The sequence below is a fragment of the Microtus ochrogaster genome, linkage group LG8 (genome assembly GCF_000317375.1).
Source record: "Microtus ochrogaster isolate Prairie Vole_2 linkage group LG8, MicOch1.0, whole genome shotgun sequence".
Lineage (NCBI taxonomy): Eukaryota > Metazoa > Chordata > Mammalia > Rodentia > Cricetidae > Microtus > Microtus ochrogaster.
In genome coordinates, this window is record NC_022033.1 from 20948474 (window position 1) to 20964275 (window position 15802).

The window sequence follows — 15802 nt, forward strand, 5'->3', positions numbered from 1 at the left end:
GGCTTTCTTGAAGGTGGAGTCTGTACTGCAGCTGCTCCCAGGGCCTGGGAGCTTGGACATGGAACTTTCCACCCAACATTTCAGACAGACTCCTTGTATATATGGATGCCAAGGGGTTGGGGGTCAGACCCCCAACTAAACATTCCAGACTCTTTGTATAAAGGGGTGTTAGGGTGCTGAGGTGATGCCTTTAACCAAACACTGACCATCTGCAAGACAGGAAATTTTAGCAGGGAATAGGGGAATAGAGAAAACAGAGAATCAAGAGTGGAGCATAGAAAAAAACATAGCAAGACTAGCAGGATTCTAAGAAAAAGGAGTAGCTGGTGGGAGGGCTTGCTGCCTGTGGCTTGTTCGGCCTGCTTTCTTATAGAACCCAGGACCACCACTTTAGGGGTGGCCCCACCCACAGTGGACTGAGTCATCCCCCATTAATCACTACAAAATTGCCCTACAGCTGAGTCTTTTTAAAAATATTTCTTTTGTGTGTGTGCATTGGTGTTTTGCCTGCATCTATGTCTGTCTGAGGTGTTGGATCCTAGAATTAGAGACAGCTGTGAGCTGCTACGTGGGTGCTGAGAATTGAACCGGGGTCCTCTTGAAAAGCAATCATTGCCCTTAATCACTGAGCCACCTCTCCTGTCCCTACAGCCAGATCCTATGTGAAATTACCTGGTGTGAGTGAGAAGGAAACATGGAACATGCAACCAACCCGCTTAGGAGGGGCGTGTACAGGCCTGGGGAAGTCAGTGTGCAGAGAGAGAGACAGGAAGATGGCCCGTCCAGCTTTTAAAAGCTGTCTAGCGCATGCGCACAGGGGGTTAATGTGGTACATCATACGCAGATGACAGGGCTCACACATACATGCAAGGGCTTAGCTGAGTCATAAGTGGATCACAAGGGGCCCTTTAACATCCCTGGGGGCCATTAGGCACTTCTGCCTGAGGGCTCGTCTGCACATGCATGAACCCTAGAACCCGGAAGTATCAGCCTTATGTGGCTGAAATCATTACATTATGGAGGCATTTTATCAATTGCTATTCTCTCCTTTCAGCTAATTTTAGCTTGTCAAGGTGACTAAACTAACCAGTACAGGCTAGAACTTTGAAATGTGTCAAACAGGTATTTGCGATACTGAAGAAGGCCAGCATGAGCTTTGATGTGCTGATAGTCACAACACACAGGTAGCCATACGTCCCTTCTACCAGAGGTAAGGGAAATGACTCCTTTTGGTAGAGGGTGTCAGGATCCAAAGAAGCAAATGGCTACTGTGGTGCCTATTAGGATACCCAAGTGTCTGCTTGGCCTCTAGGCTCACTCAGTACCCTGGCTCCTCTCTGCGCTTCTCACCCTGCCCCCACCGGAACTCTTTCCACCCCAGGGGCTTCACTTCCTTTACCCAAGTTTCTTCTTCCTATAGAATAACCCTGTCATTTTGGCCATTCATTCTGCTGGTTCCTCTTGGCTCTTCTCTTGGTCCCCTTGCTCTTCTTTCTCTCTTATTACCCCCCCCCAGCACCCTCCTCCCCCCACACACACCATGGCCTGATTCCCTCTGGACTCTTCCAGATGCCTCTGGCTGTTCTCTCCCTCATATGGACAATAAAATTCTCAGCCCTACCTTAGAACTGTCATGTCCTCATTTCAGCCAGAGGGGGAACCAGCTTCACAAAGTTCCTGAGGACTGCTGGCTTTTCCTAACTCCAGTACAGACTACTCCTGTAGTCAAGCAGAGCCTATTTCTGGATTTTTGGACTGCCTTTTGAAGTCTGGTGAATTGGAGTTTCCTTTGGAATGATACAGTTTACTTTCTTTTCCCCTGTGCCTGTTTATTTTCCCAAGGATCCCATGTTTGCGTCCTCGTATTTGTATTTCTCTCTTTCAGTCCTGTACTTCTTAGTTGTTGTCGATCCTCTGCTGTAGCTTCTAAAAGAATCCCCCCAAACTGTGATCACCTCTCTTCTGCAAATCAGTGTCTCTTGCTCTGAGCAGGTCATCTTCCTTGCCCCCATCCTCCTCCTCTTTGCTCCCATCCTTCTCTTGGTCCTCTCCTCTTTTACTTTTCCTTCTCCTCTCTCCCTTCTTTTCCTCATTGCTCTCCTTCTCCTCATTAACCCCGTGACTCTCTTTGCTGTTAAAATTCAGGATCCTACCTGTCTCTGCAGCCCTTACAACCTCACTAGTCTCTTCTAGATCTCTAACTACCTAAAGCTCATCTTGCTTCAGCTACTTGGAATGCTCAGCCTCAATTCTCCATGTAGCCACTCACTGTAGTGTTCAGTTCAGATGCCTCCACATTAAAAAAAACAAAAAACAAAAAAACCCTTGCCAGTCAAACAATGCCATCTAGCACTTGGGAGGGAAAGGCAGGAAGATCGCAGAAGTCCAGTAGCATCCTCAGCTGCAGACGCAGGCAGATGTGTGAGTTTGAAGCCAGCCTGGACTACAAAGTAAATTCCAGGACTGCTAGAGCTGTTACATAGAGAAATTCTGCCTCAAAAAACCAAAGAAAGAAAAAAAAGTTTTTTAGAACTAGAAAGCCTGGTAACTTGAATTCAAGCCCTATGACTTACATAAAGGTGGAAAGGAAGAACTAACTCCACAGAGTTATCCTCTGACCTCCACACTTATGTTGAGGCAGATGAGCCCAAAGATGTATCTCTCTCTCTCTCTCTCTCTCTCTCTCTCTCTCTGCCTCTTCTTCTCTCTTCCCCTCTCTCTCACACTAAAATGAAAACAAATAATTTTTTTTAAAACAAATAATTTTTAAAAGTAGTTTTTAGTTTTAGTTTGTTTTGTTTGTTTATTTATGTATTGAGACAGATTCTCACTATGTAGCCCTAGCTATCCTGGAACTGACTTTATAGACCAAGCTGGCCTCAAACTCACAGAGATCCACCTGCCTTTGCTTCCCGACTGCTGGTGTTAAAGACTTGCACCATCATACCTGGCTTGTAGGCAGAATTTTCCTGTCCTGACTGCCTGCTCCCAAATAATCAGCAGCTGCTTCCCAAATAAATGACTCTGAGACTTAATATAAATTATAATTGCTTGGTCAATAGCTCAGGCTTATTACTAACTAGTTCTTTTAAGTTAACCCATATTCCTTATTTATGCTCTGTCATGTGGAAATACATTTATTAGCATGACATATTCATCTGCTCCCTCTGTGTCAGCTCTGACTCTGCCCTTCTTTATCCCATTATCCTCAATTTGATTGTCCCACCTATATTTTCTGTCTGGCTATCAGACAGTCAGCTTTTTATTAAACCAATCATAGCAACATATATTCACACAGTGTACAGGAGTATTCTACAGCACTGGCTTAATATTTTTTATTTTTAAAAAATGTATATAGATGCTGTGCCAGCATTTACACAGTGTAGTCAAATATCTCTCAACAATATTTCTCTGTGTGTAGCTCTGACTGTCCTGGAACTCACTGGCTCTGTAGGCTAGGCTGGCATCAAACTCACAGAGATCTACCTCCCACGTGCTGGGATTAAAAGCATGTACCACCAGCATTTGACTTTAATCAATATATTTAAGAATTAGTGCTGTACTCACTTTGATAGATTTTTCTTTGCTTAGTGTGTCATGAATTTCTTGTTTAACAGGTTTTCATGATGGGGTTTGTTCTTGTATGTTATTGGGTCCCTAGAAAGGATAGGCATGAGTTATACTACTAACCCAAGCCTCCAGGCCAGACACTTGATTTCTAGTGGTTATGTTCATAGAATGATTATGCCATAATTTCCTTTTCCATTACTAGGCAAATATTTTCAAAATGCAATCCTTAAAAACAATGCTGGATGAGTTTTAGAATTGTCAGGGCTACACAGAGAAACCTTTGCTTGAAAGATTAATTATCTAATTAATTATTTAAAAAATTAGTATTGGAATGAACATCATTATTGCCAAAGCCTCCTCATTTTAGAACATGTTCATAGGTTAGGTTGCCCTCTGGCTGGAGGAATCATAGCAAACATGTAAAACAGTAACCCCCAGAGATCCAAGGGCCTAGGACCCTTTAGCCTCTTTGGAGCTGCGGACTCCTCAACAACCCCAATTGAAGGTGAAATGCCCCCCATATTCTGATGACATTTTCTTTCCTTCTCACTTAGTTTCCCCTGCAGTTCCAAAAGCTTGGACATCTGGTGGCTCTGATGGCACTGCTGTGTGGGGACCCAGTGAAAGAGGTGGCTGAAGAGGCTGCAGAGGGAACACATTACCTGCTCCATATCATTATGAAACTGAAATGTAAGACACTGTGGAATGAAGGTGTAATCTAACGTTTAGCACAGCCATAGGCGCCAGCTCTCCTCCTAGCCTCCCTCCCATGTTCTAGAAATATTTTCTTTAGCAATTCATAGAGAGAAAGGTCCATAGTCCACAGGCAGAGATGAGGCAATGCTGATTGTGCTGGTGTGAATAAGAATGGCCCCTTAGGCTCGTATATTTGAATGCTTAGTGTCTTAGGGTTTCTCTGTGTGTATGCCTGCAGGCCAGAAGAGGGCGCCAGACCCCGTTACAGATGGTTGTGAGCCATCATGTGGTTGCTGGAAATTGAACTCAGGACCTTTGGAAGAGCAGACAATGCTCTTAACCTCTGAGCCATCTCTCCAGCCCTGTCTTAGGGTTTCTATTGCTGTGAAGTGGCACCACGACCTTGGCAACTCTTGTAAAGGAAAATATTTAATTGGGGTGGTTCTCTTACAGTTCAGTTTAGTCTATTATCATGCAGGCATAGTGCTGGAGCTGAGAATTTTTATATCTTGATCCAAAAGCAGCAGGAAGTGAACTGTCTTACTGGGCATGGCTTGAGCATTTATGAGATTTCAAAGCCCACCTCTACAGTGACACACTTTCTTCATTAAGACCACAACTCCTAATAGTGCCAATCCCTTTTTGGGCCATTTTCTTTCAAACAGCCATACTTGGTCAATAGGCAATGGCACTATTTAAGAAGAATTAGGAAGTGTGGCCTTGTTGGAGTAGGTGTGACCTTGTTGGAGGAAGTGTGTCACTGGGGTTGGGCTTTGAAATTTCATACCCATTCCACATCCAGTCTCTCTCAGCATATGGATCTTAGCTACTTCTCCAGTACCATGCCTGCCTGCCTCCATGCTTCCTGCCACAATGATAATGAACTAAACTCCTGAAACTCTGGACAAGTCCACAATTAAATGCTTTCCTTTATAAGCGTTGCCTTGGTCATGAAGTCTCTTCACAGCAACACGACAGTGACTAAGACACTGACTTCAACACTGGAGCCATAACTCTGTCTTGGACCCCACTCACGTGTCCACCATCTGCATGGCTGTGGAGTAACTAGACCTTGGTCATAGAAACAAATTGGGGTGATTGGTTTGGTCAGAAGTGGGAACTACTTGTCATCATCTGGTCTTCCTCCCATAACTGTTCATTTAGAATTGAATTGGGATTCAGTAGTGTGCTCACTGGTTATGTCAACTTGACACAAGCTAGGGTTATCAGAAAGGAGGGAACATCAATTGAGAAATTGCCTCCACAGTACTGGACTGTAGGCTAACCTGTAGGGTGTTTCTTTAATTAGTGATTGATGTGGGAGCACCCAGCCCATGGTGGGTGGTCCCATCCCCAAGCTGTTGGCCCTAGATTCTGTAAGCTGACTGAGCAAGCTGTGAGGAGCAAGCCTGTAAGCAGCATCCTCCATGGCCTCTGCATCCCCTCCTGTCTCCAGGTTCCTGCCTTGCTTGAGTTCCTTCAGTGATGGACTGTGATGTGGATGTATAAGGCAAATAAACCCTTTCTTTCTGAAGTTGCTTTGGTCATGGTGTTAGTACAGCAATAGAAACACTAAGACAAATAGTAACTAGAGTACAAAGGTCCCTAATCTTTATGTCAGTCTAGGGGTATCCCAAGAAGTCAACAAAGAAACACCATTAACTGTAATATAAAGGAAATGTACAGAAACATGAGTAAGAGTCAAATGTGTTGATGAGTTCAGAGAAGGCTTTCTGAAGCTGATGTGAAGACAGCAACCAAGCAGGTGAACAGGTAGAAAAGGCACCAGAGGAAGCTCTGTTTCCAAAGCAGCCACCCATGTAAGGCAGCTCTGAGTGTGAGCACTGTTTACAAAGACGTAAGTAAGGAAGTGCAATTGATCATTGTATGTGAGGGTTTTGGCACCAGATGTATGCAAGTGGGCATAGCAAAGAAACTGCTGATGTGACTTCCCCATTATTAGGGAGGGGGAATGTCCAGAGGCATCTAGAGGAGTCCGAAGCAGAGAGAGAGAAACAGACTGGATATGACAAGGGCTATTGCAAGAGAGGGGAGAACAGCAAGATAACAAGAGGATAGCAAGAAATAGATAGATAGATAGATAGATAGATAGATAGATAGATAGATAGATAGATAGATAGATATGAAAATATTGGCAATAGCATGGGACAAGAGGATAGCAAGTGAGAAGAGATAACAAGAGACAGAGGGGTCTGGGGAAGAAAGCCTTGTCCTTATCAGAAGAGCAAACTGGTATCCAAGAGGATGGACTTTGAGATATGTAACAAATACTTGTGAACATGGATTGAGGGAACCTGGAGAGCCAGTATGGGCTTTGATATGCTGCCACAGGTCCATGTCAATGGGTAGCCATATGCCTTTTCTGCCAGAGGTATAGGAAATTATTTCTTTTAGCAGCTGGGAACTGGCTTCACAAATTCCTAAGTAACACTGACTTTTAAAAAATTGTTTCTTTTTTGTTTGATACAGAGTCTCACTATGTAGCTCTGGCTGTCTGGCTGTCCTGGAACTCACTATGTAGACCAAACTGGCTTCTCACTCAGAGATCCACCTGCCTCTTCCTCCTGAGTGCTGGGATCAAAGGTATGTACTATTAGGCCCTACTAGGAATACTGGCTTTTCTCTAATGGATGGAAATCCTCCTGTAGTCCAGTTTGAATTTATTTCTGGATATCTGGACAGCCTGAGACTTAATAATTGAATTATTGACTCAACAAATATTGACAATGCCCTGTCCAGCAATATGAAGTCACATTAAAGCATGAGAAACAAGCCAAATGTGGTGACACAGACCTTTAATTCCAGCATTCAAGCACTCAGGAGGCAGAGGAAGGTGGATCTCTTTGGCTTTAAGAGAAGCCTAATCTATGTAGTTGATGTGGAATCCCCTCTGTATGCTTTCAATCTGTTTTATTACCATTGATTAATAAAAGAAGCTGCTTTGGCCTATAGCAGGGCAGAATATAGCCAGGTTGGAATGAATATATATATATGGGTTAATTTAAGATGTAAGAGCTAGCTATAAATACGCTTAAGCTATTGGTCAAATAGTATTGTAATTAATATAGTTTCTGTGTGATTATTTTGGGTCTGGGCAGCCAGAAAACGAATAAGCAGCCTCTGCCTACACATAATGAATTCCAGGACAGCTGGGGCCATGTAAAGAGACCTTATCTCAAAAGGACCAAACCACAACAAAAACAAAGCACTTCGAAGAGGCAAGGCAGTACAAGGGGAGTAGGCAACTCACTGGTCAGCAAGTCCCAGGAAGATACCATCTCACTCCTCTCCTGTGGGGTAGTGCTGGAGCCTTCCCTTTTTTTCTACTCAGAAAACCACTCCAAATCTTTGCTCTGTTTGTTTGTTTGTTTTTGTTTTTTGAGACAGGGTTCCTCTGCGTAACAGTCCTGGCTGTGGTGGAACTAGCTCTGTAGCACAGGCTGGTCCCGAACCCACGGAGACCTGCCTGCCTCTGCCTCCCAAGTTCTGGGATTAAAGGCGTGCGCCACCATCATCCAGCCCAAATCTCTGTTCTGACAAAACACCTTTTCATTTCCCTTTGGCAATATATTGCTTTATAAGGAAGAGGACAGGACCTGCCTGCAGATTAGATTGATTCACTCAAGGGAAAACCAGGGATTGACTTCACATTGGCCATCAGAAAGACTTAGGAATGAGCAAAAAAGAAGCAGAGTGAGCATAATAATGACGCATTCTCTTCCTAGATGCCACGCAGGACAAAAACAATGGCAAGAGCTTGAGAGAAATTTTGAAAAGGTGCAGGGAGCTGCTGGGGCACTACAGTGTCAAACAGTTCTACTCTTGTCCCTTCAAAATTGTCCAGGTAATTAGAGGGCTCAGAAGCATCCAGGAAGGCAGCCCCAAGTGCTGCAGGGTGGGGAGAAGCCAGACATCTTGTTTGTTCGTGGAAATGTGAGATGGTAAAAATGACACTGGAAAGTTGTGGGTTTTTTTTTTTCTTATAAAACCAACCACAGGAGATTTTCCGGGAATGTGCTCTGTAAGCATCCAGGATTTTCAGAAAAGGTACCATATTCATGAACTCACACAACAGATCCCTCGTTCTCTTTTTTTAAGACAGGGTCTCACTGTGTATCACTGACTGAACTGGTACTCACTGCATAGACCACACTGTCCTAGAACTCACAGCAGTTTGCTTTTGTCTGCCACCCACATGCTGAGATAAAGGCTTATACTACCAAGTCTTATTGCTCTGTTGTCTGTCTCAGGTTAGTGGTTTATGTCAACTTGCTGAAGAGGTCAGTGATTTCACCTCAGTCTAGGGAACTCTCACTGAACACCAGCTACTTGCTTGTGTTAAACCTTTCATGTACAGGAGCTTCAAGGGAGGCTGGTTGAACCAACAAGCTATGTGCTTTTAAATGTAACTGTTCATTACTCAGCAAAGACACATGCATCTGCTAGGTATGTTAGAGACAATGGAAACCTATAGGCTGGGGAGATGGATGGCTCAGTAAAGGGCTTTCAGTGCAAGCATGAAGACATGAGCACTAGCCCCAATAGCCATATTTAAAAAGGGAAAAGCCTGGCTGGGCAGTGGTGGCACACACATTTAATCCCAGCACTCAGGAGGCAGAGGCAGGTGGATCTCTGTGAGTTCGAGGCCAGCCTCATCTACAAGAGCTAGTTCCAGGACAGGCCCCAAAGCTACAGAGAAACCCTGTCTCAACCCCCCCCCCAAAAAAAAAGAAAAGAAAAAGAAAAAAGCTGAGTGTAGCAGTATATTCCTATAGTCCTAGCCTGAGGAGAGAGAGCCAGGAGGATTCCTAGGATCTGATGGGCAGCAAGTCTAGCAGAATCAGTGGCTTCCAGATTTAGTAAGAGACCCTGCCTCAGAAAATAATTGACAGATTGACAGAGGGAAATACTGAGACAGACCTCTGGCTTACACATGACCCTGCTCCCATGCATTCATACATACACATACATGTATGCATACATACATGAATACAAACACACATAAAGGGATACTTAAAAATCTTACTCATGTGGGTCTAAAGTACCAGGTAATCCAGTGCAGGTATCAGTTTCTTCATCTATCCGGTGGGAGTCTGTACATGCTGGGACAACTCCATTGCCCTAGGAGCTGAACAATGCAAACGCTTGGCATACTGCCTGTTGCACAGTAAGCACCCAGTGGAGTGTATCTGTTCAGTCATGTGGAGCCAGAGCAGTAAAAGGCTGTGAATAGACTTTAGCTTTGGACTTTTTGTGCTTCCAGTTTTCCATTTTGGTAAATATATTAGGGTTCTCTAGAGGGGTAGAACTTATAGAAAGTATATATGTATATGAGTTATTAGAATGGCTTACAGGCTGTGGTCCAGCTAGTCCAACAATGGCCGTCTGCCAACAGAAAGTCCAAGAATCCAGTAAGGTGTTCAGTTTTTGAGGATGGATATCTCTGCTGATCTTCTGTAGGTGCTGGAATCCCAGAGAAGCAGTCTCTAATGCCAGTGAAGGGATGGACTTGCTAAGAGAGTGAGAGCCCAGTTCCCTTCTTCCTTGTCCTTTATATAGGCTGCCAGCAGGTGTGGCCCAGATTAAAGGTGGGTCTTCCCATCTCAAATGATTTAAGAAAAAAATCCCTCACAGGTGTACTAAACTGCTTGGGTTTTCGTTAATCCCGAATGCAGTCAAGTTGACAGCAGGGCATAGCTACCCAGTAAATAAGCCAGCACCAGACAGCACAGCTCTCTGTCCCACAGAGCCAGAGTGCTGGGCCTCACACATCACAGGCAAACACTGAGCTGTATTCCCAGCCCATACCAGGTATCTTGAGAACTCATTTTTCCTAAATCGTTGCAGGTCTTTGAAGTTTTTCTTGATTCACAAGAACTCAGACAGTTCTTAATTACTACGTTGGACAGCCTGAAAAGCCTATCCCGTCCCTGTACCCAGCAGACAGCAGGAGAGTTGTTGATAACTTTGATGAAGCATGCAGAGGACCGATTTGAGAAGGTAAAAGCACAGAGCCATTTCCTGGGTTTGAAATAGAAGCAAGCCCTGTTCCCCCTGGGTTTGAAATAGAAGCAGGCCCTGTCCTTCCTGTGGCTGAAAAGGTCTGGCCATTTGTGCTCACCTGAACTAGGCACTAGTGGGGACAGGACCAAAGCCTTGCTCTGCTGTTCACAAGTACGTAAGCATAGACTCACCAGTACCCATACCAAACTTAAGGTGCAGGGCTGGGGAGCTAGCTCCGTGTGAAGTGTTGTTTCACAAGCATGAGGATCTGTGTTCAGATCCCTTGGACCCATGTGAAAACCTGGCATGGTCCTGAGCGTCTGTAACTTTAGCACAGGGAACAGAGCTAGGCAAATTCCCAGAGCTCAGTGCCCAGCAAGTCCAGTTGAAATGGTGAGCTCCAGTTGATTGAAGAGATTGTGTCTCAAAAAAAAAAAAAAGGTGGGGAGTAAGAAAGACACCCTTGACATCGAACTCTGGCCCCCAGAGGTGCACATATGGATGTGTGCTGACACACACCCTAACATCTCTCTCTCGCTCTCTGGTGTGTTCCCCCAAAGAACAGGATTTCCCTGGGAGATGTAATTGATGAATATGAGTTTGGAATTCAGCGCAGATTCTGGCCCAGATGAACCAAAGGTAACAAGTTAAAGCAGCAGACAGCCAGAAGTGACTCTGAAAGGAGACCAGCTTTCCCCAGCACCAAGAGAACCTGAGAGAGAGAGAGAGAGAGAGAGAGAGAGAGAGAGAGAGAGAGAGAGAGAGAGAGAGAGAGAGAGAGAACTCGCCTAAATATATTTAAAGCCCACGGAAGAAATAACAAAGGAAGCTGAGAAGTGGGTGGCGCATGCCTTTAATCCAGCCAGGCAGAGGAAGGTGATCTCTGTGCATTTGAGGACAGGCTGGTCTACAGGGCAAGTTCCAGGACAGGCAACAAAGTTACACAGAGAAACCCTGTCTCTGAAAAAAAAAAAAAAAGACAAAGGAAAGAAATAACAATTTATTTTTATCATCTAAAATGCAAAAGGACAGCACTGGGGGCCAATAAAATGGCTCTATGAGTCAGTGACTGCTGCACAAGCCTGATGACCTGAGTTCCATCCCCAGATCCATGGTGGGAAAAGGGGACAGAGTTGTCCTCTGACCTCCACATATACACACCATGGCATGCGTGCACTTAACTTTACATGTACAAAACAATAATAATTCCTTTTAATAAAAAGGGTAAAACTGGGTGTGGTCTTGCATAGGAATAATCCCAGCACCTGGAAGGCTGAGACAAGAATATCAAAGGGTTAAGGCTGGCTTGTGCTATGTAGTGAGTTTCTAGCTAGGCTAGGTTTTGAGGCAAAACTCTTTCCCCTAAAAATATTTAATTAATTGACCTTAATTAGACATAGAAAGAGTACAGAAATAGCTAAGTGTAGGAGCCGCTGGCATTTTAAGTGCTCATTGTGTGTTTCTGGAATGAAGGTGCTCTGTGAAGGGTGCTTATCCATGCACAGAGTCCCGCGTTCCCGTGTTCAACCCACAACACCACAACAATCTCAGAAAGAAAGGGCATTTTTAAAGAATAAGAACCCATTTTATTTAACCTATAAAAATAGCAAAAATAGTGGGGTCTAGAGAGATGGCTCAGTGACTAAGAGTACAAGGTTCAATTCCCTGTACCCCACATGACAGCTTATAACTGTCTGTAACTCCAGTTCCAAGGGATCTGACACCTTTACACAGACAACACCAATGCACATAAAAATAAAAGAATCATAAAAAAGAAAATTCCAAAGATACAGAAGGAACACATTAGAGAAGTCAGATGGCTCTTGGACAGTTCAGGAGCTTTTCCATACAATTGATTACCTTATGTCTTGATGATATATTTGTTTAAATGTTTATCTGACATATTTTTACTATAAAGAAGTGATTTACTGTATTACATGATTACAATAAATATACAGTCTTAAATATGTACAGGAAATCTGGACACTGTATATTTTCTATGCTGGGCTCACTGACTTGCAGTGACAGCCAAGATCAAGGGTCCCGTCCTTTTGCCTTTCCTGTCGATGTGGCCGGCTTAGCCGAGACTTCATGAGAAGCCAGATAAAGACAATCCAGAGAGATGAATGCCTTCCTTTTTGTCCCTTTATTGAAGACAGAAAAACTTTTCCTCAAACCCCCAGTAGATTCTCCCTCATATCTCTTTCTTTTTGTTTGTTTGTTTGTTTTCCTCCAAGACAGGGTGTCTCTCTGTAGCCCTCATTGCTCTAGAACTCATTATGTAGACCATGCTGGCCTCGAATTCAGAGATCTGCCTGCCTCTGCCTCCACAGTGCAGAGATGAAAGGAGTGTGCCACCACCACCCTGCTCTTCCTCTTGTTTCTATGGCTAGAATTGCCTCCTCTGCCCACACTTCAACCAGCTTCTGGCACCTGGTGGTAATAATAGCCATTTTATGCCATGGTCAGTAGTCAAGCAGCGGGAGAACTGGACCAAAGCCTTGGCTTCTGCTTTCTGAAAGAGCAGAGAGGACAGTGGGTAAGGGCTGGCTCCCTTGCTATAACATGACATTTCTGTTATTATAAAATCACTATGTAATCATTGATCAAAAATCAGAAAAAACACATGAGAAACAAAAACCCACTTTTCCATTTCTCAAGGATACAGGTGACATCTGTGTCAGCTCACAAATCTTTTATTTCCTTCCTTCTTTCTTTTCTTGCCCTTTTTTCCTTTTTCTTTCTGTGGTGCTGGATTGAAGCAAGCATCTTGTGTGTGTCAAATAAGCATTCTACCCCCAAGCCACACCCAGCACTCGAGCACTTCTTTCCTTTTATTCTTTCCACCCTCACACCTCACTGTTGAGAATCAGATATCAAATCCAGGTCCTCTTCTAGGCTAGGCAAGCACCCTGCAACTTCCAAATATTTTTGTATACATACATTCATATATACATTTTTTATTTTTATTTTTTAAATATTTATTTATTTATTATGTATACAATATTATGTCTGTGTGTATGTCTGCAGGCCAGAAGAGGGCACCAGACCCCATTACAGATGGTTGTGAGCCACCATGTGGTTGCTGGGAATTGAACTCAGGACCTTTGGAAGAGCAGGCAATGCTCTTAACCTCTGAGCCATCTCTCCAGCCCCCTCATATATACATTTTTTAAAGACAGGGTCTCTCTACATAGCCCTGGCTGTCCCTGTATTCACTGTGTAGACCAGGCTGGCCTCAAACTCACAGAGATTCACCTGCCTATGCTTCCCAAGTGCTAGCTAGAATTAAAGGCGTGAGCTACCACTGCTAGAAGATGATTGGAAAGTTGTATTATTATTTCCGCAGTGCTGAGGATCAAATGCCAGTCCTCCCTCATATATTCTAGGGCAGTGCTTTAGCAGTGAATCAAACCCTTAGCATCCTAAGCTTTACAAAATCAAAAATATTTTGTCTTCTATCTCCCCAGGACCTCTTAGAATGGCTATAAAGACTTTCAACTGTCCTACAGGATCAAGGTCTTAGTGATGTCTTTTTCCTCTTCAGGTACCAGAAATAATAGGTGTTATCTGTGCCCGGCTATCAGTAATCACCTTGCCTAGTGTCCGGCAAAATATCGTAAATACTGTGAGTTTGTTTATCTCCAGTCCCAAGTATACAGATACAGTGCTCAGCCATCTCTTATGTCATCCAGTGCCATATGACAGGTAATAGAACCTTGTGCAGCTTCTGTGTTAAATTGGGTCCACAACCATCTCTGAGTACGGTGAAATGTGGTTCCTAATAAGACTCCTGTAGAGAAGGTAAGATACAGATTGGTCCCTAAGAAAAATGTTCTAGAAGACAAATGGACTAGATTCTTCAAAAAAGTTAAAACAATGAAAAAAAAGAGAGAGAAAGAAATCAATTGGTGATAGAGCAACGAAGCAGTACGACCCAGGACAGTATAAGACCTTAACTGGATCTTGGATCAAAACAAAAGCTGTAATTGAAAATTGCATTTGTACCAGATTTTTTAGAAGGTGGTGAGGGTTGAGATAGTGTTTTACTGTGTAGACCTGGCTAGCCTGGAGTTCATTATGTAGACAAGGCCGATCTAAAACTCATACAAGTGCTAGGTTTATAGGCATGTGCCACCACACCTGGCCCTATTAGATTCTTGAGTTAATATGATTTGCCTATGTGTCAAGTGATACTGTTTATGCAGAAGGACAACCTAGTGGTGAGAGGGTAGACATTAAAGCATGCTGGTAATCCCAGAACTTGGGAGGCTGAGACAGGAGGATGGAGAGTTCAAGGCCAGTGTGGCCTATATAGTAAGACCCTGTCTAAATAAATAGATACAGATAGACAGGTACTAAAGTTATTTAGGGATGAAATCCATAATGTTAGCATCACACTTTCATAATGCATTTAAGAATGGCTTTGCCCCAAATAAATAAATGTACCATATAAGAGAAAATCTAAGTATATACATAGGAAAGAATAGGTCCTATAGAGAAGTTTTGGGTTTTTTGGTTTGTTTGTTTGTTTTAGCTGAGTTTTTTCACAGTAGTAGCTCCAAGTCTTAGAGTCTAGGAGGTACATATGGGGAAGTCAGTGACACTTGAGGAGAGACCCCCCCAACCCCTTAATCTGGAGCAGCATTCCCTTTGAAAATCTGATTCCTATATTGTGATTCAGAGCAACTGCTTTATTTAAAAAAAATTCTTTTTCTGCTCTAACCTGTTTGAAAACTGCTCCTTTGTATGAATGACCCTCACTAATGTCTTAATGTAGTGCTGGGTTCTCCGTGCTGAACCAGACGCTCTACCACTAGGCCAGATGTCTTGATGTAATGCTGGGATCTGCATGCGGAACCAGATGCTCTACCACTAGGTCAGATGTCTTGGTGTAGTGCTGGGATCTGCATGCGGAACCAGACGCTCTACCACTAGGACAGATGTCTTGGTGTAGTGCTGGGTTCTCCATGCTGAACCAGACCTTCTACCACTAGATCAGATGGAAGGACTCTTGCCCATCTGGAGAAAATAAATACATTAACATGGAAGGTAATATGGACTTTTAAAGATTCTTTTGTATATTTCTCTAATCAATTGCTCTTAAGTCATTGATCCGTCCCATGGCTTAAATGTACTGGAGTTTTATATGAAATGTCTCTCAGGAAGACTGAACAGACAGGTGAGCAATGGGAAGTGCTCAGATTAAAGGCCCTTTCTGAATAGATGAACTAAAGTTCTAATATTGCATTGTCTTGATAGCAGCACAGGTATACCACACTAAAACAGGTTTTAAAGGACCAAAAGTCAGAAAACAGCAATATATTGCATAAGATAGTGGACTTTATACTTCAGCAGGAGCCACTGAAGAACTTCATGGTACCGTCACAGGCAGATCTCTGTGAGTTCAAGACCAGACCAGCTGGCCTACATAGCAGGTTCCAGGCCAGCCTGGGATACATAGTAAGACCCTATCCAAAAAAGAAAGAGAGAGAGAGAGAGAGAGAGAGAG

General features: G+C 43.6%; 1 protein-coding gene across 2 annotated transcripts in view; it reads left to right on the forward strand.

Moving 5' to 3' along the window:
• Nucleotides 1-15802, forward strand: part of Mroh8 (maestro heat like repeat family member 8) — a 79063-nt gene that overhangs the window by 42006 nt on the left and 21255 nt on the right. For both annotated transcript variants that reach the window (XM_005363024.2, XM_026787108.1), the window contains 4 exons: nucleotides 4125-4260; nucleotides 8013-8131; nucleotides 10135-10287; nucleotides 13838-13998. In XM_005363024.2, the coding sequence (XP_005363081.1) occupies nucleotides 4125-4260; nucleotides 8013-8131; nucleotides 10135-10287; nucleotides 13838-13998 (569 nt within the window). The remainder of the gene's footprint in view (nucleotides 1-4124; nucleotides 4261-8012; nucleotides 8132-10134; nucleotides 10288-13837; nucleotides 13999-15802) is intronic.